The sequence below is a fragment of the Papio anubis genome, chromosome 7 (genome assembly GCF_008728515.1).
Source record: "Papio anubis isolate 15944 chromosome 7, Panubis1.0, whole genome shotgun sequence".
NCBI lineage: Eukaryota > Metazoa > Chordata > Mammalia > Primates > Cercopithecidae > Papio > Papio anubis.
The window spans coordinates 18,118,248-18,143,457 of record NC_044982.1 but is presented as its reverse complement, the minus strand read 5'-3'; the positions used below and the strand labels follow the sequence as shown (position 1 = coordinate 18,143,457).

General features: G+C 36.3%; 1 protein-coding gene across 7 annotated transcripts in view; it reads left to right on the top strand.

Moving 5' to 3' along the window:
• SPATA7 (spermatogenesis associated 7) overlaps window positions 1-19,492 on the top strand; it is a 64,023-nt gene extending 44,531 nt beyond the window's left edge. For 5 of the 7 annotated variants that reach the window (XM_009212087.2, XM_009212086.2, XM_009212089.1 and 2 more), the window contains 7 exons: window positions 7,034-7,506; window positions 8,447-8,516; window positions 10,125-10,240; window positions 11,931-11,984; window positions 13,888-13,965; window positions 18,577-18,631; window positions 18,870-19,492. In XM_009212087.2, the coding sequence (XP_009210351.1) occupies window positions 7,034-7,506; window positions 8,447-8,516; window positions 10,125-10,240; window positions 11,931-11,984; window positions 13,888-13,965; window positions 18,577-18,631; window positions 18,870-19,454 (1,431 nt within the window). In that variant the 3' untranslated portion in view covers window positions 19,455-19,492. The remainder of the gene's footprint in view (window positions 1-7,033; window positions 7,507-8,446; window positions 8,517-10,124; window positions 10,241-11,930; window positions 11,985-13,887; window positions 13,966-18,576; window positions 18,632-18,869) is intronic. The other 2 variants (XM_009212088.2, XM_003902144.3) reach the window with 1 other exon arrangement.
• The last annotated feature ends 5,718 nt before the right edge of the window (window positions 19,493-25,210 follow it).

The window sequence follows — 25,210 nt, the reverse complement described above, 5'->3', positions numbered from 1 at the left end:
GTTACTGTAGCCTTGTAGTATGGTTTGAAGTCAGGTAGCGTGATGCCTCCAGCTTTGTTCATTTTATTAGGATTGTCTTGGAGATGTGGGCTCTTCTTGGTTCCATATAGACTTTAAAGAGCAGTTTTTCTAATTCTGTGAAGAAGCTCATTGTGGTAGCTTCATGGGGATGGCATTGAATCTATAAAATTACCTTAGGCAGTATATATGGCCATTTTTCCACGATATTGATTCTTCCTATCCATGAGCATGGTATGTTCTTCCATTTGTTTGTGTCTCTTTTATTTCACTGAGCAGTGGTTTGTAGTTCTCCTTGAAGGGTCCTTTACATCCTTGTGGATTTGGATTCCTAGGTATTTTTATTCTCTTTAGGCTTAATTGTGAATGGAAGTTCATTCATGATGTCTTAGCTCTTTGTTGTCTGTTACTGGTGTATAAGAATGCTTGTGATTTTTGCACATTAATTTTTGTATCTGAGACTTTGCTGAAGTTGCTTATCAGCTTAAGGAGATTTTGGGGTGAGATGACTGTCTCTCAGACCACAGTGCAATCAAACTAGAACTCAGGACTAAAGCTCAATCAAAATATCGTCACTTTGAAACCAATGGGAACAAAGATACAACATACCAGAATCTCTGGGACACATTTAAAGCAGTGTGTAAAGGGAAATTTATAGCACTAAATGCCCACAAGAGAAAGCCGGAAAGATCTCAAATTGACACTCTAACATCACAGTTAAAAGAACTAGAGAAGCAATAGCAAACACATTCAAAAGCTAGCAGAAGGGAAGAAATAACTAAGATCAGAGCAGAACTGAAGGAGATAGAGACACAAAAAACCCTCCAAAAAATCAGTGAATCTGCCTTCTTATTTCATACTTTCTATTTGACTCAATGTGGTAGACAAAATTCGAAGACGACACCCCCACAGTGACCCACACCCTTAAGCAATCCCCTCCTCTTCAGTGCAGGTAGGACCTGTAACTCAGTAGAATATGGCAAAGATGATAGGATGTCACTTCTGTGATTCTGTTATATGGCAAAAATGAAGGGATTTTCCCCTTGCAGATTAAGGGTTTTGTTCCTTAAAAGAGAATGGGAAAATAAGTCTAGGAAGATTTTCTGCAGTGACTGCTGTTTCTCTCCCCGAGCCACACCAAGGTAGGAAAGGGATTCTCTCTGCTCTTCCCTATAAGTTTGTGGTAGGTTTCCTACAGGAAAAGCCTGCAAGAGGTACAAACTCCCCAGGGCCTCAGGTCCAGCACAGACCTGAGCACATCAGTAGTCCACACTCAGTCTTTAGGAAATTAACAAATATTTATAGCATAATCTTATCAATTTATATGGCATTCCATGGCATGTCTCCCAAGTAAGCAAGTGCTCAGATACTTATCTCTCTCCAGATTTCAGGTTAGTTGTTTGCTCTGTGTCCTCAGTTTTCTCGTTAGTTCAAGAAAAATCATTAATGTGCAGATTGTTCAGCTTTTTTCTTCTTGTAATGGTGAGAACTGTGTTCTTTCCATCTCTGTCTCTCAGCTGAAACAGTAAGTTTGTTTTCTTTTTATGTGTGGTTTCATTTTTTGAACTTTTTAATTTTGAAAACCTTAACATCTACAAAAATATAGTATAATAAGCCTGTATGTTCCCATCACCTAGGCTGTAGCAATCATCAGCTCAGAACCCGTGTTATTTCACCTGTATATCCACTCACTCTCCTAGGTTGTTTTGATGCAAACCCCAGACACCATATAATTTTATCCATAAATATTTGAGTATGTATCTAAAAGATAGACTTTTAACACCACCACAATACTATTATGCTTTAAAAAATAATAACAGGCTGGGCGCTGTGGCTGACGCCCGTAATCCCAGCACTTTGGGAGTCCGAGGTGGGCGGATCACGAGGTCGGGAGATCAAGACCATCCTGGCCAACATGGTGAAACCCCATCTCTACTAAAATACAAAACAAAAAAAATTAGCCAGGAGTGGTGGTGTGCGCTTGTAGTCGCAGCTACTTGGAAGACTGAGGCAGGGAAATCGAACCTAGGAGGCAGAGATTACCGTGAGCCGAATTTGTACCACTGCACTCCAGCCTGGTGACAGAGCAAGACTCCGTCTCAAAAAAAAAAAAAAATTAATTAATAACAGTTCTTTAGTAACAAATATCTAATGTTTAGATTTCCCCACTGTCTCCTTTTTGAATTTGTTAGAATTGGTATTAGAAGGCCAGCAGTCTCCTTCAGCTCAGTGCCAGGGTTCAGGAGGTCCTGGAAGTTTCCTTGCAAGTCGTCTAGTTGAGGAGTAGCCATTGAGAGAATCCCAGATTCTCAAGCATGATCTCTTAGAGCTTTGTTTTCTGCCCCAGCACCCATGATGTGGTTTAAAACAAAACTATGGATTATTGGGCAAAAGCCAGACTGACTGCTCTGCTTACCAAATACCAATGCCATAATAATGAGTCTGGATTTTTTTCCTTGAGAAATGCTGGGAGCCACAGACCAGTTTTTAGTTGGGAAGTTATGTCATCATACTGACACTATACAGACTACACTGACAACAGTGGAGGACACTTACAAGACAGTTGCAGTAATCGGGGAAGCAGTAATTAAGACATGATTCTAAGACAGCAGAGAGAGCATATGGAATACATTTAAGAGATCATTAGAAAGTATAATCTCAGCTGGGCGCGGTAGTTCACCCCTGTAATCCCAGCACTTTGGGAGGCCGAGGCAGGCGGATCCCGAGGTCAGGAGTTTGAGACTAGCCTGGCCAATGTGGTGACACCCTGTCTCTACTAAAAATACAAAACGTAACTGGGCGTGGTGGAGTGCACCGTACTCCTAGCTATTCTGGAGGCTGAGGCAGAAGAATCGCTTGAACCCAGGAGGCGGGGTTGCAGTGAGCCAAAATCGTGCCACTGCACTGCAGCCTGGGTGACAGAGCGAGACTCCATCTCAAAAAAAAAAAAAAAAGAAAGTAGAATCTCCAGGGCTTGGTGACTGAGTGGATGATGTGAAGAGCACATCATTCACAGAAATATAATGGGATGAAGTGCAGGTTTTCTTTGGGGCTGAAGGTAATAAAAGATAGGAGTTTATTGTTTGGCTGTGTTTGATTTGAGGTGCTTTTGGAACATCTAGTATATTTAATAGACACTTGGAAATAAGTATCTGTGTCAGCAAAGAGGTCTGGGCTGAAAATAGATTTGGGAGTCATCAGGGGAAGCAGTGAATATGATTGAGAGACACAGGGCTATTATGTAGATAAAAGGACTAGGAATAGAGCTGCTTCCTTTAGAATAAATCTGTTATCTGCTCTGTATTATACTTTGCTGTCTGGGAATCTGTTCCTCAATGTTTGACTCACAGGTGTATTTTCATTTTTAGCGATTGTACTTTGTAACTGAAAATTTAAAATTTGTTTCTATTATTCAGCATGAGTATAAATTACTAATTATATTTTGAGATAAGAATGGGGTTTCTTGAAAGTACAAATCATATATTTTAATATATCTTTTTAATGTATTTTATATATTTTATTTATAATAAAGTAAAATATAAATACATATTATTTACATATTTTATATCTTAATATATTTCCGTAAATGTTAGATGTTTTCATTTTTCCAATAGCAACTATAACCCTATAACTTTTTGTCTCCATAAAGTTGTTAATTTATTATTTTATCTATATGTTTATTGACTCCATTTAGAATTCATAGTAACTTGCAGTTGGCCTACATTTTTTATAAGCCCTGATAATAAATATTTTAGATACACTCAGATTGTCTTACAAGCCTTATTTTGGGCAGTATATTTGGATAATTGAATGGGTGTTATGGTTAACAGACACCTGTTATGGTTATAATTTGTATTCACTCTAAAGGCTGCTATAGTTAAAATATTGGCTTTAACCTCTGAATGTATTAGCCCTTTATATGTATTATAAAGGTCCATATATCAAAAACCTTTTATGATAATTGCCCATATCCTCTTGCCACTTTTCTTCTCTCATACTCTGACTCACATGCTGTCACCCTCAGAACCCTCCTAAGCCCTTCCAGTCTTCACCCTGTAACTCTGAGTCATTCACTACTTAGTCAGTGCTCCCTTACTACTCATTTGCTTCACTGGTGTAGCACTTACCGTGTGCTTTTAAGATTAAGTGAATATGTGGGTGTGATCTATATTTCTGAATAAATCTAGAAAAGAGGCGGGAGCAGTGGCTCACACCTGTGATCCCAACACTTTGAGAGACTGAGATAGACAGATCACTTGAGCCCAGGAGTTTGAGACCAGCCTGGATAACATGGCAAAACCCCGTCTCTACCAAAAAATACCTCCCCCCGCCGCCGCCAAAAAAAAAAAAAAGCCAAGCATGATGGTGCACATCTGTGGACCCAGCTACTCAGGAGGCTGAGGCAGGCAGATTAATTGAACTCAGGAGGTCATGGCTGCAGTGAGCCATGATCAGACCACTGCACTCCAGCCTGGGCAACAAAGTGAGATTTAAAAAAAGAATCTGGGAAACTTTTTAAAAACAATATAAAATAGTGAAAATCAAGAGTTATGTTTCTTTTATATATAATTTGAAACTTTTTTGCAAACAAATGTTAGATTTTAAAATAATTTATACCCATCCAGTTCTACAATTGAATTGACTCTTCAACTGTTTAAAAATCTGACAACTGGAAAATTATTGTACATTATGTCTTCTGACATCCTTAAAAAAGATTGATTTAGACTGAGTTCTGTATTGTAAAATTCTTGACATGAAAGTATGATGAGTATATAAACTACGTTATGGCTATTACTTTACATAAATCCTGAAATCACAGAAACAGTGCACAACAAACCTCATAAACTAAGAATGACATAAGAAAGTGAGTGTTCAGGGTACCACCAGACTCTGCTCCATTGGCACATAATTGATTAACCCTTTTCTGATTTCAGAACTTCTTTACAGTGATCTGCTATTCATGTTTTGGGATTCTGCCAGTGTGTTAACATATATTCTGCACAAATATCTTTATCCCAGTTTTCTGATATTCATAACTAAGGAAACAAGATGCAGATTGGTGCAGTGGATTTTATACTGTAGTCTACTGGTTTCCAAGGAAAGAAAAAGTAGGATACAAGGTAGAAATTATAAGATACAAAAATGAGAAAAATTTCATGCTTCCAATAAGTTCAGAAGCAATTTTTCCATCCCATTTCAGAGAGATAGCTTAACATATGCTTCTACCCTTTAGAAAGACTTTCTTTGGTGTTTCATTTTATTAAATAATCATTACTGATAAAATTTCTTTACAGGCAATCATAATGCCTTATGCATTTCTTTCTCCTTCCTCTGATCTCAGTTTGTGCTGTTCTTCTAAGTGTAAATAATTCCCGTGCTTATTAATTAATTGCGCTATAGGATATTTTTAGACTGTACTTAGAAATTTCTTCTTTGGGAGCTAAACTCTTCTGGTACATAAGCTGTAGTGTGAGTATCATTTAGGACTATTTATAAAAACTAACATCTTGAAGTCATTTACGAAATAGTACCCTAGTGGCTCAACATTTAATGTCGGCATACTTACTTGCTTTGAGTACTTTTGTCTTGTATTTGGAATAAGGTTGTAAAGCAGTTGGAAAGGAAAGGTGATTTGACATATTTTAGGTAGTAGTCACAATGTCCAGTTATCTGCAGTTTTTTGCTTTGATAAATCAGAACTTTAGGTTAGCTGACTTATTTGTTCCCGGAAAAAGAGTTAAAATCAGTTTAAGATTTTTTATGCTGTAAAAAAAATCTAAAATCATGTAATTTTCAAATAAGTTTTAAAATAGACAATATGATAAAGTGGCAAAGAACATGGGCTCTGCCTCTGTTCAAATCTGTGAGACTTGGCACCTCAGAGCAGTGTTTTTATCTGTAAAATAGAGTAATAATTGTATTACCACCCAGAAGTTGATGTTAGGATTAAATGAGCTATACAAGAAAATTAACTAGTACAGTACCTTGCACATAGTAAGCACACCATATGTATTAGTAGCAGTGATAGAAGTTCTTATTATTCCTCTTCTATTCAATGTCAAGAGCAGTACCTTGCATACAGGAAGCACTTGGCTTTTTCCTTACTCAACTTGTCCATCTTCTCCTTGTTATTCCTCCCAATGAGGTTATAAGACAGATATAACTGGCTAAATCCTAGCGAGTTTTACCTCAATTTCTGTAACCTCCTTGTAATTTCCCCTCTACCTAATGAAAGTGCCTCAGAGTTTTGCAAAGGATATACAGATGTGTCCATAAGGGCTGAAGTCATAGGCAGAGCTTCTTAGACATTTTCAGTTTATAAAAGAATAAAATATTATCTGTGTTTTTAAACTTTACAGATAACCTGTAGAAATGGTTTTCCTGAAATTAAGCCACAAAGAAATGGAGCAAGTCAAAATGCCTCCCTTTTCAAAGTATTACCTCCACCCTAATGAAAATAAGTTGAGAAATATATATGAAATTTTAATGAAATAAATATTTATTAATTATATTTAAATTATCAATTACCTAAGCCAGGGCTCCATACATTATGAGGAGAAGTTCCTTTTCGTTTCTTTAAATGCTTGACATCACAGAGGGATGGCTTACACTGTACTCTCCAATAGTGACAAGACAGGATGGTGAGGATGATGCCACTAATAGTGGTGAAGAAGGGCATTGGTGCTCACAATTTGTGTGGAAACTTTCAGATAAAACTGAGATCTCCCAATAGATCTTAATATGCAAGTTTAAGATCCCAAAAATAGGTATGTTATTCATCTTTTTTTAATTTCAGAAAGGAAATTGATTGCTCTACTACTTATATTTGGAATTAAATTTTAATCTTAGTTTAAATACTTGACTAGAACTTCAAATAAAATATTAACATCTTCAGGAACATATCAGTTAATTTTGTAAATCCTTGAGGCTATCATTTTTTTAATGTATAATCTCAAAATCCCTAATTACATGAATTTGTAATGCAGTTGATGACTGTCATGTCAAATGTTCTTAGCCCTCAGGCGAACCACAAATTGAGGATGACATGTTAAAAGAAGAAATGAATGGATTTTCATCCTTTGCACGGTCACTAGTACCCTCTTCTGAGAGACTACACCTAAGCCTACATAAATCCGATAAAGTCATCACAAATGGTCCTGAGAAGAACTCCAGTTCCTCCCCGTCCAGCGTGGATTATGCAGCCTCCGGGCCCCGGAAACCGGGCTCTGGAACCCTGTATGGCAGAAGGCCCAGAAGCACATTCCCAAATTCCCACCGGTTTGAGTTAGTCATTTCGAAAGCACCCAGTGGGGATCTTTTGGATAAACATGCTGAACTCTTTTCTAACAAACAATTGCCATTCACTCCCCGCACCTTAAAAACAGAAGCAAAATCTTTCCTGTCACAGTATCGCTATTATACACCTGCCAAAAGAAAAAAGGATTTTGCAGATCAACGGATAGAAGCTGAAACCCAGACTGAATTAAGGTATGACACATCAACAACCAATAGTAAATCCTTCAGGAAATTAAATGAAAATTAATGAATTAATATTCCTTGTTTGCTGCTGCCAGCCTTAAGATTTGATAGTGCCCTTTGGATTGGAATGAGATGAATGTGACTTTTCCTTTTCTGTGTATCACTAGAACTATCAGAGTAATTGCTGAAAAATAGCAAAAAAATATTACACTGGTCAAGTGCCTTATAAGTATGAATTACATGTTTTATTGTTTCAAGCATGGTTCAAGAATTGTGTATGTTTTTAAATATTATACTTTCAGAGAATTCTTAAAATATGTCATCAGACAGCATTTGTGTAAATATGCATATTGATTCATGTTAAAAGCGGCAAAAATATGGGCTATAGAGGGAAAGAAACTAACCCTTTATCCATCTACCCCTCTGCTCCATTCCCTGCAGATATTCAGGCCAGTCTTCATAGCAACAACTGCCAAGAATAATTTTAAATTGGGATAATTTCTGGAAATTAAGTATAATTTGCCTCAATAATGTTTTCAAATACAATAGTGTGTGGCACAAGGTGAATGTTCAATAAAAGTTTGCCAAATGACTGAAGAAAAAAACAAATCTTGTCAAGTTTTGAGATTTAGCAGATTTGTATTGTGATTGTTTTTCTAGTATTACATAAACAATTTAACCGGCACTAGGTTTTACTTGTTTTAGAAAGTGAAAACAATTTAAGATTAGTATTTTTTTTCTTTGGATATAGGTAAGAGGTACAGTAATATCAGATGAGTCTGCAGATATTTTATCAAATAAAATCAAATAATTCAAAATTATGTATTTTATAAGAACAGATGGATCTCATTCTTTTATGTTTGAGTTTATTTTTTCTAGCCAGTAAACCTTGTTACCACAGTGCTTATATTTTGAAGGATTAACAGTTATTTATTTTAAATTATTACAGCTTTAAATCTGAGTTGGGGACAGCTGAGACTAAAAATGTGACAGAATCAGAAATGAACATAAAGCAGGTAATAAGTATGAAATCTTTTAGTATTGCTACATTTGAATTACATGTATTTTTCTGTAAATAGAATGTGTACAGCTGTTTAGACTGTGAAGAATAATCTGTTGGTGGCACTTACCATACATGATATAGCCAGTATACAGAAGGTCTGGCTGTTTACAAATGGTTATAGCTCTCTGAATGGCCAGGTGGATCCTGCCAAATCTGGGAAGTCATTTGTTACTAACATCTTTCCTAGATGATTGGTTGGCTGGCTGGACAGATGGAAGGATCAGTAAAATACCTTAAGTATTGTTTTCAAAGATGCAGACCTGGATTACTAGAGGAGCCAGCAGAGTAGTGCAGAAGTTGAGTTTTTATACCTTTTTTTTTTTTGGTAAAGAATTGCCACATATTATATGATTGGAAAGTATACATTTTATAAGAATAAGTGCCTGTTATTATGTTTGCTTCTACTTTTTCTAGACCATAAAGCTGTTTATTACAGGGTTTATATTTTGAATTCTTAGCATCATTTCTTTTAAAATATTGCAACTTTGAGTCTGATTTTGAGATAAATTGTTTTATTTTTGGAGTGTCAGTCTTGCACTTGTGTCCTGACTTAAATTTGTTGTTTATAAAAATGGTTTGTCTATTAAAATGTCAAACACAGATCCAGAGATAGAAGAATAAAATATAATCATACTCAACTTCCTCCTTCCCTTCTGAAAATGGGTAGAAGGTGGTCGTTTTCCATCTCAGCCATTAATGCTGTTTGACACAGGGCCCTGCCACTTAAGGCCCAAGGACAAATCACTTATCCTCTGAGAGCTGCATTTCCTCATCTAGAAAAACTGTACTTAACTTGCAGGATTATTAGGAGGAGTAAATGATGTAGGCAAAGTACCTAGCCTGGGCTAGGGCTTAATAGACTAGCTTGAAATTTTGGGAATGAGTTAAGTCTGCAGATAACTACATAAACTTGAAACAGTATTTATTTACAATCCTGCAAGAAAATGTGTGTCCCCATATTCCACAGTCAGTGCCATCAGTACTTGACTTGAAGAAGCCAGTATTAACTGTAGTAGATCCACATTTTAACAACACCTTTAAAACTGTAAAGCACTGTACATAAATTGTCACGGTAAAGATTAACTCTAACGATGTGAGTAAATGCTTGGCACAGTTTGTGGTGCATAGTAAGGAGTCTATAAAAGTAAGCTGCCATTATTTTTGTTACTATTATTGTTCATGCTGCCAGCGCTACCACTGCTTCTACATATTTGACATGTTGGCATGTAAAACAGATGAGCTATTTGAATTTCTGAATAATGAGACTTTGTTCCCTCAAATTTACTTAAAAGTTGAAAATTTGCTTCATTTTTCCCTTTATATGTTTATTTGTGACAATTTCTTAATGTTATTTAAATGCCACTCATTAAAATATAAGAAATAAGTCATTTTATCTTTAAGAAAAACGTGCTGAATGGATAGAAAAATTATTTTAAAATATTCTTTGTCATACTGTATAATTTTTATCTACTGGATATCTCTGTTCACTTAAAATTTGTTATATTTCTGCTTTCGTAATGTATTTTTAAGCAAAAATGAAGATTTTTTTTTATTGCATCCCCAGGCATCTAACTGTGTGACATATGATGCCAAAGAAAAAATAGCCCCTTTACCTTTACAAGGGCATGACTTAACATGGGATGAGATTAAGGATGATGCTCTTCAGCATTCCTCGCCAAGGTACACAGTTCACAGGAGAAATAATTTCAACTGTCTTTAATTGCCTTCTTGTATAACAGACATATAGTGTTTGCCGCATAAGTACTATTTAATTGCATGCTGTAGTCTATTTTGGTGTGATGTAATTCAATAACGGTTTTAGTTTTACCAAGGAAATTTTACAAATTTAAGTGCTTAGTAAAGGTTTAAATGAGTTAATTTTGCCAATTCATTAGTAAAGGAAAAAGCCACCCCAACTTGTATTATTTGTCATCACTATTCATTAAAAAAATAATTTTCCCCAAGACAAGTCCTCTGACAGTGATGCTAACCAGTTTACATGCCACAAATAATGCTGAAGAGCTTTACCATTTGAGGAGTCATAATTTGTGATTTTGAATATTCATCATATGCTAGTGCTTGACCTATCTGTGCTATATGAAGACACTATTTATTTATTTATTTATTTATGAGACAGAGTCTCTCTCTGTTGTCCAGGCTGGAGTGCAGTGGTGCGGTCTGAGCTCACTGCAATGGAGACACTCTTTAAAAATTACTCATCATGTTGAGTGATTAAGGAATATTATACGTTAATTAGCAGGTAGTAGAAAACCTAAAAGATGCCTTGATAGTTTCAGTTGTCAAATGTATTTCCAGTGTCAGAGAATGGATATGAAATGCGGGGCAGGGAGCGGGGTAGAAGAAAGGAAGTAGTAGAGATTAAAAAGAGGGCAAGAATGAGGTGTTAATGTAGCAGATCACTAGGAAAGTACACACAATGCCCTCAGGCTCCAGCTTCTCCCTCAGGCCTTTGCTAGAGAGATCTCACCTGCTAAGGCCATGGAGAGTTCATTGTTAACTTCCCTGTCTTTGAAATTTCTGGTGTTTCAACACATATAACTTATTATTTATTAATATAAACTGCTCTTGAGCCAGTCTTCACTGAATATTAAGAATGACTTAAGGAAAGGAGTATTTATCTTTTCTAATACTTTCTAAAAGAAGTAAAGTAAAATAGTATAATTGAGTATACCTGAATAAAATTTAGCTTCAAATTAATTATTGGTAACATAACTGAGTAACAAAATTTATCATGATGACCAGCTTTAAAAATACTTCATAGTAATGTATCTATATCTAGCATTATCTATACATTAACCTTAGTCAAATTGTCGTTGTTTATACTAGAGAAATGCCATAGTGTAGTTTTGAAAAGAATTGTGAATTTATAAGTAGAAGAGTAGTTTAAAAACCTATCTTTGCTGCTTACTAACATTAACCTTGGAAAGTTATACTTAGCCTTTCTGACACTGGGTGAACTCATCAGTAAATAGTAAAAATAATACACAGCCAACATACCTGACTGGGTTGTTTAGAATATTAAATTAGATATGGATATGAGAGTGCTTTAAAAATTGCTGAAAAGTGTAATTACAGGTTGAATATCCCACATTTGAAAATCCATAAGTCACAATACTCCAAAATCTGACGTGACACCCAAAGGAAATGCTCATTTGCGCATTTTGGATTTCAGAGTTTTGGATTGAGATGCTCAACTACTAAGTATATAATGGAAATATTCCAAAATCCAAAATCTGAAACACTTAGGTTCCAAGAGGGACATTCAGTCTGTACTAATATACAATGTTACTGAATACTTATTGTATGCCAACCATTGTTTTGCTCAACTACTTTAACTTCCTCTTTCTAGGGCAGTGTGTCAGTATTCCCTGAAGCCCCCTGCAACTAGTAAAATCTACTCTGAGTAAGATCTTTTTTACCTCTTCATTTTGCATAGTGGAATTAAGAATTAAGAATCATAGAAACTATTATTAAATAAGTCAGGATTGAACAATATCTTTTTTTAAAACTGGCAAGTAATAAATGTACATATTCGTGGAGTACCTAGTGATGTTTTGATACTTATACTGTACAGTGATTAAAACAGTTTAATTAGTGTATCCATCATCTCAAAGGTTTTATCATTTCTTTGTGTTGGAAACATTGAGTATCCTTCTAGCTATTTGAAACTATGTATTGTTGTTAACCATAGTAGTCATCCTGTAGTGGTATATAACACTAGAACTTACTCCGCCTATCTAGCTATAATTTTGTATCTTGTAACAAATCTCACCTTGTCCCTCACTCCCCTCTACCCTTCCCAGCCTCCAGTATCCTCTGTTCCACTCTCTGCTTCTATGAAATCAACTGTTTTTAGCTTCCACATATGAGTGAGAACATGCGGTGTTTAACTTTCTATTGCTGGCTTATTTCACCAGCATCCATCCGTGTTCCATCCATGTTGCCACAAATAACATGATTTTATTTGTTTTTATGGCTGAATAGTATTTCATGGTGTATATATACATTTTCTTTATCCATTCATCTGATTCATCTGTGAACGCTAATCTGTCTTACAACCAGCTTTGGGATATCAACCATATAATACATGCTAAATTTGAGAAAATGACCTGAATAATTTTCTCAAATTTATTTGAGAAATAATAACTTAACTTTCTGGAGCAATTGTCAATCACGTCGTTTTTATCTCCAGTAGAAGTTTGTCCCTAAGCTAATACCTGATACTTTTTAATAATTAGTATCCATAATTCTTATTTATATGTAAAAATAATAAAATAATAAAGAAGAGTTTTAGAGAAATACAGACTTTTAGTAGTTCAGGATACTCTTTCCAGAGGTTTCTAATCTCAGCAGTTCTTTGCAGATATTTTACTTGTAGATTTTCATGTTGTTTTAATTAAGTTACTTTTTTTAGGGAAAATAATTTATAAAATTTTACTTATTTTCAAATATGCTGTTTTTAAACAAGCGAGACCCTGTGAATCAGTTTGAAAGTGTAACTTTTTATTAAACATTTAGATCTATTATTTGATTTGCTTATTAACTCTTCCCTTATATTTGCTTATTCAGTAATTTAGTTACTTGCTACTTACATTTGGTACTAATTCACTAATTTCAGCTAATTAAAATCAAACATACAATAATATCCTAACTTTCTTATAATAGCTACTAAAATGTAGTTATAGGGAGGTGTGTTCAAGTAGTTAAAAATTACCACAATATTTATGATCACAAATTTTCCTTTGAGATTTTGTCTCCAAACGTTTTGAGAGAAAAAATAAATTTTTCTGCTTAGTGAATTTCTCAACCTTAAGATGAGAAGATGCTGGCCTGGGGCTAGGAGAGGACTTCTTAGTTGAAGCTCCTGCTTCTCTGGACAACTTTCCTTTTCCTTCCTGCAAATGCTTTGCGGAGGGGCTTGCACCTCTGCTGCTGGACCTGGTCAGGAGCCAGAGGAAATTTAAAACATCCCTCGAGAGTGCTTGTTCCCAGTGGATTGCATTTGATTGCCCCTTGTCGTTGGTCTCTTTTTGTGTTGTTTAATTCTGCTTATTTTTTACTGCTATGGATGTTGCAGATATCTTTGAAATTTTACTCTATTAGGTCATTATCTTTAATAAATATTTATCCTTGCATAATTTGAGAAGGTAGACATGTTTGTTTGTAATATTCCCCTTAGTAATATGAGATAGAAGTACATTGGTAATGGTAGAGATAGATATTTCTAATTAGGTACTAATGTTTCTTACAGTTTTCAGAATAAGTAAGCAATAATTTTTATGCTGTATATTGCCTTCCCTTTACAGCGAAGAAGAACTGTTATATCTGAGTTTCATTGAAGATGTAACAGATGAAATTTTGAAACTTGGTTTATTTTCAAACAGGTTAGTTTTTTTTTAATTGTGTTATGGCAGTTCAGGAGTACGTTAAATATTCTTCATATTTCTTCATATGATGTTAAAATTTTAAAGTTATTTTCTCATACTAGGAAATGAAAAAATATATTGCTTTCTTGGAAACTTATTATTGTAATTGATAGCAAGTTGTAAAGAATGTTTAATTCATACTCTAGGGGAAGTTCATCACTTGGGAGAATTAAAGAATAGAGCTTTTATTCACTTTAATATTATATCCTTTGTATTATAAGTGACTCGCAAAGGAAGATCTTTACCACTTATTTGCAAAGCTTCATAATCCCATTTTACTATCTAAAACTGTCATGAGAATCAAAGGCAAGCATTTTTGGTACAACCATTATTAGTATTAGATCTAGTAAAATGAGAACAAATTAAGAGCTAGGTTTGTGCACCGCAAGTTAAATGAAAAGTTTGCAAAACCAGATTAGCTATTGCATAGCTTAAGGAAACTGTGTGTCCTGAATTTAGCTTGAACATTTATGTATCTAAGATTCTTTGAGCACTGGGCTCTACTTTATGTTATGTAACCTAGGACCCTGTTATGTATACTACTTGCTTTCTCTGTTGTAATAATATGCCAAACATAGACATTTCTAATAAATTATTTCTATCCTTTACATCAAGTTTTTTAAAAAATTAAAGCAAACATTTTCATTATTGGCATAAAAAGGCATATCAAAAAGACCTAAGATTTTTGACATTAATTCTTTTGACTGCTTTCGTTTTAAAAAGTTGGTAAATAATATTCACATAATATGGGTAAAGAGTTTCAGGATACATAATGAAAAGTTTTAGCCATCTGTATCACAGTATGAATATACTTAACACTACTCAATCGTGCACTTAATGGTGAAGATGATAAGTTTTGTTGGTTTTTGCCACCACAAGAAAAAAAATACACATACAAAATCGTATTTATGCTTAAAATTTTGTTTTTATCAAGTGTAAGACTATTTATTACAGCATTTTTATAATAGTACCAAAAACCAGAATCAACCTAAATGTTTAATGGTAAAGGTTTGGTTGAATAAACTGTGGGATATATGTGAAATGTAAGGTCTGTTTAGGGATTAAAAATGATGTTGAAGTGAATTTACAGATACAGAAAGATGTTAAAGATATGTGTCATTGATTAGAAAAAACAAAATAGGGCTGGGCACAGTGGCTGACGTCTGTAATCCCAGCACTTTGGGAGTCCGAGGCGGGTGGATCATGAGGTCAGGAGATCGAGGCTATCCTGGCTAACACGGTGAAACCCCGTCTGTATTAAAAACACACAAAAATTTAGCCAGGCCTGGTGGCAGGTGCCAGTAGTCCTAGCTATAGGCTGAGGTAGGAGAATGGCATGAACCCGAGAGGTGGAGCTTGCGGTGAGCCGAGATCGTGCCTCGACATTATAGCCTGGGCGACAGAGCGAGACTCTGTCTCAGAAAAAATAAAGAAAAAAGAAAAAAACAAGATAGATACCCAAATAGTATGTATCATTTAATTACAATTTGGTAAAGAAATACAAATGAATAGAAAAAATGCCTAGTAGTGAATATTCTAAAATGTTAACAATAGTTGTAAAAAGTAGAATACAGATTTCTTGGGTTTTAAAAAAATTGTGAAATAATTCAGAACTACTAACTCTGAGGTTGGCTCATAACTTCACTGATGCTAGCAAATGATAACAAAGGAAATTAGTTGTTTTTTAAGAAACTGTTGGACATTCCTGTGATAGAGAGGTGAGCATGGTGTTTTATTTTATTTTATTTTTTTTTTTTGAGACGGAGTCTCGCTCTGTCGCCCAGGCTGGAGTGCAGTGGCGCGATCTCGGCTCACTGCAAGCTCCGCCTCCCGGGCTTACGCCATTCTCCTGCCTCAGCCTCCCGAGTAGCTGGGACCACAGGCGCCCGCCACCTCGCCCAGCTAGTTTTTTGTATTTTTTTAGTAGAGACGGGGTTTCACTGTGTTCGCCAGGATGGTCTCGATCTCCTGACCTCGTGATCCACCCGTCTCGGCCTCCCAAAGTGCTGGGATTACAGGCTTGAGCCACCGCGCCCGGCCAAGCATGGTGTTTTAGAATGAAGAAATTATGTGGAGCCAGACACATGTGGGTTAAATTCCCCTAATGGCTTTTGACCTCAGGGGAGAGGAAATTATCATCTTAGAGATGTGGCTTTCTCATCTTTAAAATGGTTTTTACACTATCTTTCCCTCCCTACGTTGGTCAGAATTAGAGGTAAAATGATTATTATGGCTAGCACAGTAGCATTTAATGGAACTTAATAAGTGATAACATTTAAGTTATTATGTGGATTTACCATCAGTGGGAATTTTTAAATTTTTTCATTATTTTTTAAAATTGTGTGACGTACACAGTAGGTGTATATAAGGGTCCATGAGATGTTTTGATATAGGCAAGCATTGTGAAATAAGGATGTCACGGAAAATGGGGTATCCATCCTCTCAAGCATTTATCTTTTGAGTTACAAACAATCTGACTACATTCTTTATTTTAAATGTACAATTAAGTTATTATTGACTGTAGTTACCCTGTGGTGCTATCAAATGATCTTATTGATTCTTTCTATGTTTTTTTACCCATTAACTACCCCTCTTCCCCTGCAGCCCTCCACTACCCTTCCCAGCCTCTGTTAACCATCCTTCTACTCTCTATGTCTGTGAGTTCAATTGTTTTGATTTTCAGATCCCACAAATAAGTGGAGCATGCAATGTTTATCTTTCTGTACCAGGCTTATTTCACTTAACATAATGATCTCCATTTCCATCCATATTGTTGCAGATGACAGGATCCTACTTTTTTTATGACTGAATAGTACTCCATGGTGTATATGTCCTACATTTTTTTATCCATTCATTTGTTAATGGACACTTAGGCTGCTTCCAAATCTTAGCTATTATGAACAGTGCTACAACAAACATAAAAGTGCAGATATCTCTTTGATATCCACTTCCTTCCTTTTGGGATTTCTGGAGCATATGGTAGCTCAATTTCTACTTTTTTGAGGAACCTCCAAACTGTTCTCCATAGGGGTTGAACTAATAGTTTACATTCTGCTAATAGTGTGCGAGGATTCCCTTTTCTCCACATTGTCACCAGCATTTATTATTGCTTGTTTTTGCATATAAGCCATTTTAACTGCAGTGAGATGATATCTCATTGTAGTTTTGATTTGCATTTCTCTGATGATCAGTGATGTGGAACACCTTTTTATGTTCCTGTTTACAATTCATATGTCTTTTGAGAATTGTCTATTCAAATCTTTTGCCCATTTTTTGATGGGATTATTAGATTTTTCGCTATAAACCTAATAGTAAATAGTTGTTTGAGCTCCTTATATATTCTGGTTATTAATTCCTTGTCAGAGGGGTAGTTTGCAAATATTTTCTCCCATTCTGTGGATTGTTTCTTCACTTTGTTGGTTATATCCTTTGCTGTGCAGAAGCTTTTTAACTTATGATCCCATTTGTCCATGTTTGCTTTTTTGCCTGTGCTTGTGGGATATTACTCAAGAAGTCTTTGCCAGACTAGTCCCTAGAGATTTTCTCCCAATGTTTTCATTTAGTAGTTCCATAGTTTCAGAACTTATATTTTGGCCTTTAATCTATTTTGATTTGATTTTTGTATGTGGTGAGAGATAGGGGTCTAGTTTCATTCTTTAGTATATGGGTATCCAGTTTTCCCATCACCATTTATTGAAGAGACTGCCTTTTCCCCAGTGTATGTTCTTGGCAACTTTGTCAAAAATGAGTTCACTGTGGGTGTGTGGATTTGTTTCTGAGTTCTCTATTCTATTCCATTGGTCTGTGTGTCTGTTTTTATGCCTGACCATGCTGTTTTGGTTACCATAGCCCTGTAGTATAATTTGAAGTCAGGTAATATGATCCTACCAGTTTTGTTCTTTTTACTTAGGATAGCTTTGGCTATTCTGGGTCTTTTGTGGTTTCATATACATTTTAGGATTTTTTTTTCTATTTCTGTGAATAATGTCACTGGTATTTTGATAGGGATTGCATTGACTCTGTAGATTGCTTTGGATGGTGTGGATGTTTTAACAATATTGATTCTTCCAATCCATGAATTTGGAATATTTTTCCTTTTTTTTTTTTTTTTTTTTGGTGTCCTTTTCCATTTTATTCATTGGTGTTTTATACTTTAATATAGGATTTTTTTTAAAGTATAATTTAGGAAGGATTATAAAATATCTGTGTAAAAGGCTTTTCTTTAGGGTTTGGTTGTGTGTGTGTGTGTGTGTAAAGATGGGGGTAGAGAGGCTTTGGGTGTTTGCATATGTCTGTGAGAAAAACAGCTTTTTGGAGGTGGGGTGAGAAAAAGGAGAATTTTATTCAAAGAAATAAAAGCAGCATACAGCCTTTCAGAAACATGTAACGTGAAGCAAATGCACAACGGAAGAACATAGAACAGGAAAGCATTAGTCTTCAGCTTTACAGAGAAAAAGAATAATCTAAAACACATTTTTCAACCTTTATAGTTTCAGTGTTACATGGCTAGTTTATATTTAGATGATTTTCTGATTTTGAGACATTAACATTTTTGTTTATCATTTGTAGGTTTTTAGAACGACTGTTCGAGCGACATATAAAACAAAATAAACATTTGGAGGAGGTTTGTCTTTCCTTATAACTTCATTAGAAAAATTCTAATGTAAAAATAATTTTATAGTTTTTTCATACCTTCAAACAATACATTAAAAGCAAGTGCTTTTTTTTCCCTTGAACTTTTTTGAGGGTGGTGGTGGAAGAAGTGAAAGGAAAAGTATTAATCCTGTGAGATTTGCAGCACTGCAGTCAAAATTTAATTTGACTCAATTAATGTAATTATTCTCATCTTTTCTTAATCCTAGGAAAAAATGCGCCACCTGCTGCATGTCCTGAAGGTAGACTTAGGCTGCACATTGGAGGAAAACTCGGTAAAGCAAAATGATGTTGATATGTTGAATTTATTTGATTTTAAAAAGGCTGGGAATTCAGAACCAAATGAATTAAAACATGAAAGTGAAGTAACTATTCAGCAGGAACGTCAAGAATACCAAAAGGCTTTGGATATGTTATCGTCTGCACCAAAAGATGAGAACGAGATATTCTCTTCACCAACTGAATTTTTCATGCCTCTTTATAAATCAAAGCATTCAGAAGGGGTTATAATTCAACAGGTGAATGATGAAACGAATCTTGAACCTTCAACTTTGGATGAAAATAATCCAAGTATTTCAGACAGTTTAACAGATCAGGAAACTTCTGTGAATGTCATTGAAGGTGACAGTGACCCTGAAAAGGTTGAGATTTCAAATGGATCATGCAGTCTTAACACATCACTCTCCCAGTCTGTTCAGTTCTCCAGTGTCAAAGGTGATAATAATCATGACATGGAATTATCAACTCTTAAAATCATGGAAATGAGCATTGAGGACTGCCCTTTGGATGTTTAATCTTCATTAATAAATACCTCAAATGGCCAGTAACTCAATATTACTTTTCTTCCTTTTTTAAAGTGTGTGTATAAGATTTCTGTGTTAGTTTTCTGTGCTGCAATAATAAGTTACCAGAAACCTAGTGGCCTAACATGCCACACGTTTATTTATCCCACCGTTTCTGCGGATCAGGAGTGTAGGCACAGCTTAGTTGGGTCCTCTGCCCTGGGTCTCACAAGGCTACCCCACAATCAAGGCAGTGACTAGGGCTGTGTTCTCATTTAGAGGCCTGTTGGCAGAATTATCTTCCTTGCAGCTGTAGATTTGAGGGCTTCGTTGTCTTGCTGACCAATGGCTAGAGGCTGCCTGTAGTTCTCTGCCACTTGGTGCTTTCCTTAGGGAAGCTATAACATGGCTACTTGCTTTTTTAAGGCTATCAGGAAAACCAGAGAGATTCTGCTAACAAGATGGAGTCTTATATAATGTAACATCATCACAGGAGTGACTTTCTATCACCTTTGCCATGTTCTTTTGGGTAGAAGCAAGTCACAGGTCTTGCCCTGCCCACACTTAAGGGTTGGGAATATATACAAGGGTGTGAATGCCAGAACACAGCAATCACTGGGGTCATCTGAGGACCTGCTGGCCACAATTTCTAAAATCACTTTTCAGAGGAAACATATTTTACCCATGTTCTCAGAGGAACATTTTTACCCAGACATAAGCAGTTTTGTCGGCTATGGGAAATGGTTTGTGATCTGATGTGGGTCTTGAAGCATTGGACCTTGTCTGCAGTATCTTTAATTTCATTTTTCTCACTTTCCTGCAATATCTACAGCCTCGAGGACCTTTCAGTTGTCAGTGACCCAGGGAATTCTGTCAGCTAGCTGAGATGTTGTCTCTTCTTGTGAGTGCAAACATTTAGTCAGACCTGTCTGAAGCCCTCCCCTCCCCTGTAGCTCATGAATGAGACCCTTACTATTAGAACATGGCCCAGAAGATTCATCTCTAATTATACCTTTTCAACTATTTACAATAATATAATTGAATATTCATGTGCCCGTTATGTACAAAGTTTCATGCCTAGATACTGTGGAGGATAAAAACAACCCGTTTTGTTTTTATAAGCTATATTTTAATTTTATGTTTAAAAAAATGCAACCCAAGTATTCTTCTAAAAACTTAGCAGTGACTTCCAAGTATCCTGTTCTTTAACTCAGGCTTTTATCATCCTTTGGCCGTAGCAGTGTTTCCCAAAGGGTGGTACATACCCCTGGAGAGCTGAGAGTTGATTTTTAGTGGTATATGGATGACATGTCCATCTCATTCATGGGATGCTGACCATCACCACTGTCTTCAGGATTCAGATGCAGGTACAACCTGCAAAGCACAATATGGTGGGACTGAGCACCCAACCCACTTCTCACCCCCACTGTCAGAATCCCCAACTCACCCTGCTGCAACCCTTCCTTGGCACACCTGCCCCTCAGCCCTCACCTCTGGACTTCTTCCCTTTAACCCTCTAAGCAACACCATCCCTCCCCTCTTGCAGTCCTCCTAAACCTCCTGAAATAACCTCAGCTCTATTCTTGGTTCCCAGCCTGGGTCTCCCAATCTGTTTGATCTTTACCCCTGTATTTGCTTCTTGAGCTATATTGTTCCTCAGCCCGAGGGTTCCTTTCTTCAGTCCCAAACTCACTCTTTCACAAACACCCTCTTCCCAGTCCCCATGAAACTACCCCAGACCTACTGGCCTGGCCCAAATTTTCCTTTCTTGGTTGTAGCTACCATTTGTCTTTCTGGAGGCATTCTCAGAAATTTTGTCCTGGCCGTTGTTCTCCAACACTTTGATCCGGGCCCCAGACCTGCCCTATTTGACATGTCCAGTCTTCTTCATGCTCTGACTCTGGGTACAGCTTCTTGTCTCTGGGGCCATGACCCATCCTAACTTGGATACCTATTAGGACAATTTGTTGTTATCCTTTAGTTTCCCTTTAAGTTTTAAAAGGTGAGTTAATTTAAATATTAAAAATGATTCTGAAAAAAGCAAACAACCCCATCAAAAAGTGGGCAAAGGATATGAACAAACACTTCTCAAAACACATTCATACAGCCAACAGACACATGAAAAAATGCTCATCATCACTCGCCATCAGAGAAATGCAAATCAAAACCACAATGAGATACCATCTCACACCAGTTACAATGGCAATCATTAAAAAATCAGGAAACAACAGGTGCTGGAGAGGATGTGGAGAAATAGGAACACTTTTACACTGTTGGTGGGACTGTAAACTAGTTCAACCATTGTGGAAGACGGTGTGGCAATTCCTCAAGGATCTAGAACTAGAAATACCATTGACAACCATCCCATTACTGGGTATATACCCAAAGTTATAAATCATGCTTATAAAGATACATGCATGCGTATGTTTATTGCGGCATTATTCCACAATAGCAAAGACTTGGAATCAACCCATATGTCCATCAGTGACAGACTGAATTAAGAAAATATGGCACATATACACCATGGAATACTATGCAGCCATAAAAAAGGATGAGTTTGTGTGTCCTTTGTAGGGACATGGATGCAGCTGGAAACCATCATTCTTAACAAACTATCGCAGAACAGAAAACCAAACGCATGTTCTCACTCATGGGTGGGAATTGAACAATGAGATCCCTTGGACACAGGAAGGGAACATCACACACCGGGGCCTATTGTTGGGAGGGGACTGGGGGAGAGATAGCATTAGGAGATATACCTAGTGCTTAAATGGCGAGTTAATGGGTACAACACACCAACATGTAGCACATGTATACATATCATAACAAACCTGCACATTATTACTTTGTACCTAGAACTTAAAGTATAATAATAAAAAAAATGATTCTTGAATGTGGCAAAAGTATTATAGTATGAAGGTAGGATGTGAGTGGTAAGTTTGGGAAACAGCACTTAAACTTTCTAGCAGCATCTTTTTTTTTTTTTTTTTTATCCCTAAGACATCTTGTTAACATCAAGCAACATCTTTATATCTTCCCCTTTTCCTTCTCACACAGCCCATCAACTGAAGCTGAGAGGCACGATGAATGGTAGTGTGCCTTCTCTGCCAGGTTGCCTGGGTTTGATTGCTTTTAAGCTGGGTTTGATTGCTTTTAAGCTGGATTTGATTCCTTTTAAGCTGACTTTGAGCTGGGTTACTGAGCTTGTGTGTATTTTCTCGATCGGATGGGGGTAATTATAGAACCTTTATCATAGAGTGCAAGAATTAAATGAGCTTGCATGAGAATTAAATACAGGCTGCTTTTTTTTTTTTTCTTACTATTTATTTTTTATTTCAGTAGGATTTTGGGAACAGGTGATGTTTGGTTACATGAATTAAGTTCTTCAGAGGTGACTTCTGAGATTTTGGTGCACCCAGCACCTAAGCAGTGTGTACACTGTACCCAATGTGTAGTCTTTTATCCCTCACACCCCTCCTACCCTTTACCCCTAGCCCCCAAAGTCCATTGTATTACTCTTATGCCTTTGCATCCTCATAGCTTATCTCCCACTTATGAGTGAGAACATACAATATTTGGTTTTCCATTCCTGAGTTACTTCACTTACAATAATGGTCTCCAATTCCATCTAGGTTGCTGCAAATGCCATTATTTCATTCCTTTTTATGGCTGAGTAGTATTCAATTGTGTGTATGTGTGTATATATATACACATCACATTTTATTTATCCATTCGTTGATCAATGGGCATTTGGGCTGGTTCCATATCTTTGCAGTTGTGAATTGTACTGCTATAAACATGCATGTACAAGTTACATTTTTTGTATAATGACTTCTTTTCCTCTGGGTAGATACCCAGGAGTGGGATTGCTGGATCAAATGGTAGATCTACATTTAGTTCTTTTTTTTTTTTTTTAACCTTGTTTTATCATGTTTTATTTTATTGTACTTTGCAGATACTGCAGTTTTACAAATTGAAGGTTTGTGGCAACCCTGCATCCTTGGAGCAAATCTGTCAGCACCATTTTTCCAACAGTACATGCTCACTTTGTGTCTCTGTATCACATTTTGGTACGCCAAAATGAGCCAAACCTTATTTTTTCATTTCATTATACCAAATGAAGGCAGCACAACGTGGTAACATACGTTAAGTACTGCCAAACTGAATCCCACATCAGGTACATTCTTTAACACTTCCCAGTTCTGATGTTCCCTTCCTGTGTCCAGAAATTATTGTTCAGTTCCCACCTATGAGGAGAACATGGTGTTTGGTTTCTGTTCTTATGATAGTTTGCTAAGAATGATGCTATTTCCAGCTGCATCCATGTCCCTACAAAGGACACAAACTCATCCTTTTATGGCTGCAGGCATTCCATGGTATATAAAGACAATTTCTTAATCCAGTCTGTCACTGATGGACATTTGGGTTGGTTCCGTCTTTTTCTATTGTGAATAGTGCCACAATAAACATACGCGGTGCAAGTGTTCCTTTATAGCAGCATGATTTATAATCCTTTGGGTATATACCAGTAATGGGATGGCTGGGTCAAATGGTATTTATAGTTCTAGATCCTTGAGGAATCGCCAACCGCTTCCACAATGGTTGAACTAGTTTACAGTCCCACCAACAGTGTAAAAGTGTTCCTATTTCTCCACATCCCTTCCAGCACCTGTTGTTTCCTGACTTTGTAATGATCTCCATTCTAACTGGTAAGGAGATGGTATCTCATTGTGGTTTTGATTTGCATTTCTCTGATGGCTAGCGATGATGACATTTTTTCATGTGTCTGTTGGATGCATAAATGTTCTCTTTGAGAAGTGTCTGCTCATATACTTTGTCTACTTTTGATGGGCTTTTTTTTTCTTGTAAATTTGTTTGAGTTCTTTGTAGGTTCTGGATATTAGCCCTTTGTCAGATGAGTAGATTGCAAAAATTTTCTCATTTGCCTGTTGACTCTGATGGTAGTTTCTTTTGCTGTGCAGAAGCTCTTTAGTTTAATTCGATCCCATTTGTCAATTTTTGGCTTTTTGTTGCCATTGCTTTGGTGTTTTAGACATGAAGTCCTTGCTCATGCCTATGTCCTGAATGGTATTGCCTAGGTTTTCTTCAGGGTTTTTATGGTTTTAAGTCTAACATTTAAGTCTCTAATCTATCTTGAATTAATTTTTGTATAAGGTATAAGGAAGGGATCCAGTTTCAGCTTACTTATGGCTAGCCAGTTTCCCAGCACCATTTATTAAATAGGGAATCCTTTTCCCATTGCTTGTTTTGTCAGGTTTGTCAAAGATCAGATGGTTGTAGATGTGTGGTATTATTTCTGAGGGCTCTGTTCTGTTCCATTGGTCTATATCTCTGTTTTGGTACCAGTACCATGCTGTTTTGGATACTGTAGCCTTGTAGTATGGTTTGAAGTCAGGTAGCTGATGCCTCCAGCTTTGTTCTTTTGACTTATGATTGTCTTGGCATACCTTTTTTGGTTCCATATGAACTTTAAAGTAGTTTTTTCCATTTCTGTGAAGAGCCATTGGTAGCTTAATGGGATGGCATTGGAATTCCTATAAATAACCTTGGGCAGTATGGCCATTATCACGATATTGATTCTTCCTATCCATGAGCATGGAATGTTCTCCCATTTGTTTGTGTCCTCTTTTATTTCATTGAGCAGTGGTTTGTAGTTCTCCTTGAAGAGGTCCTTCACATCCCTTGTAAGTTGGATTCCTAGGTATTTTATTCTCTTTGAAGCAATTGTGAATGGGAGTTCAGTCATC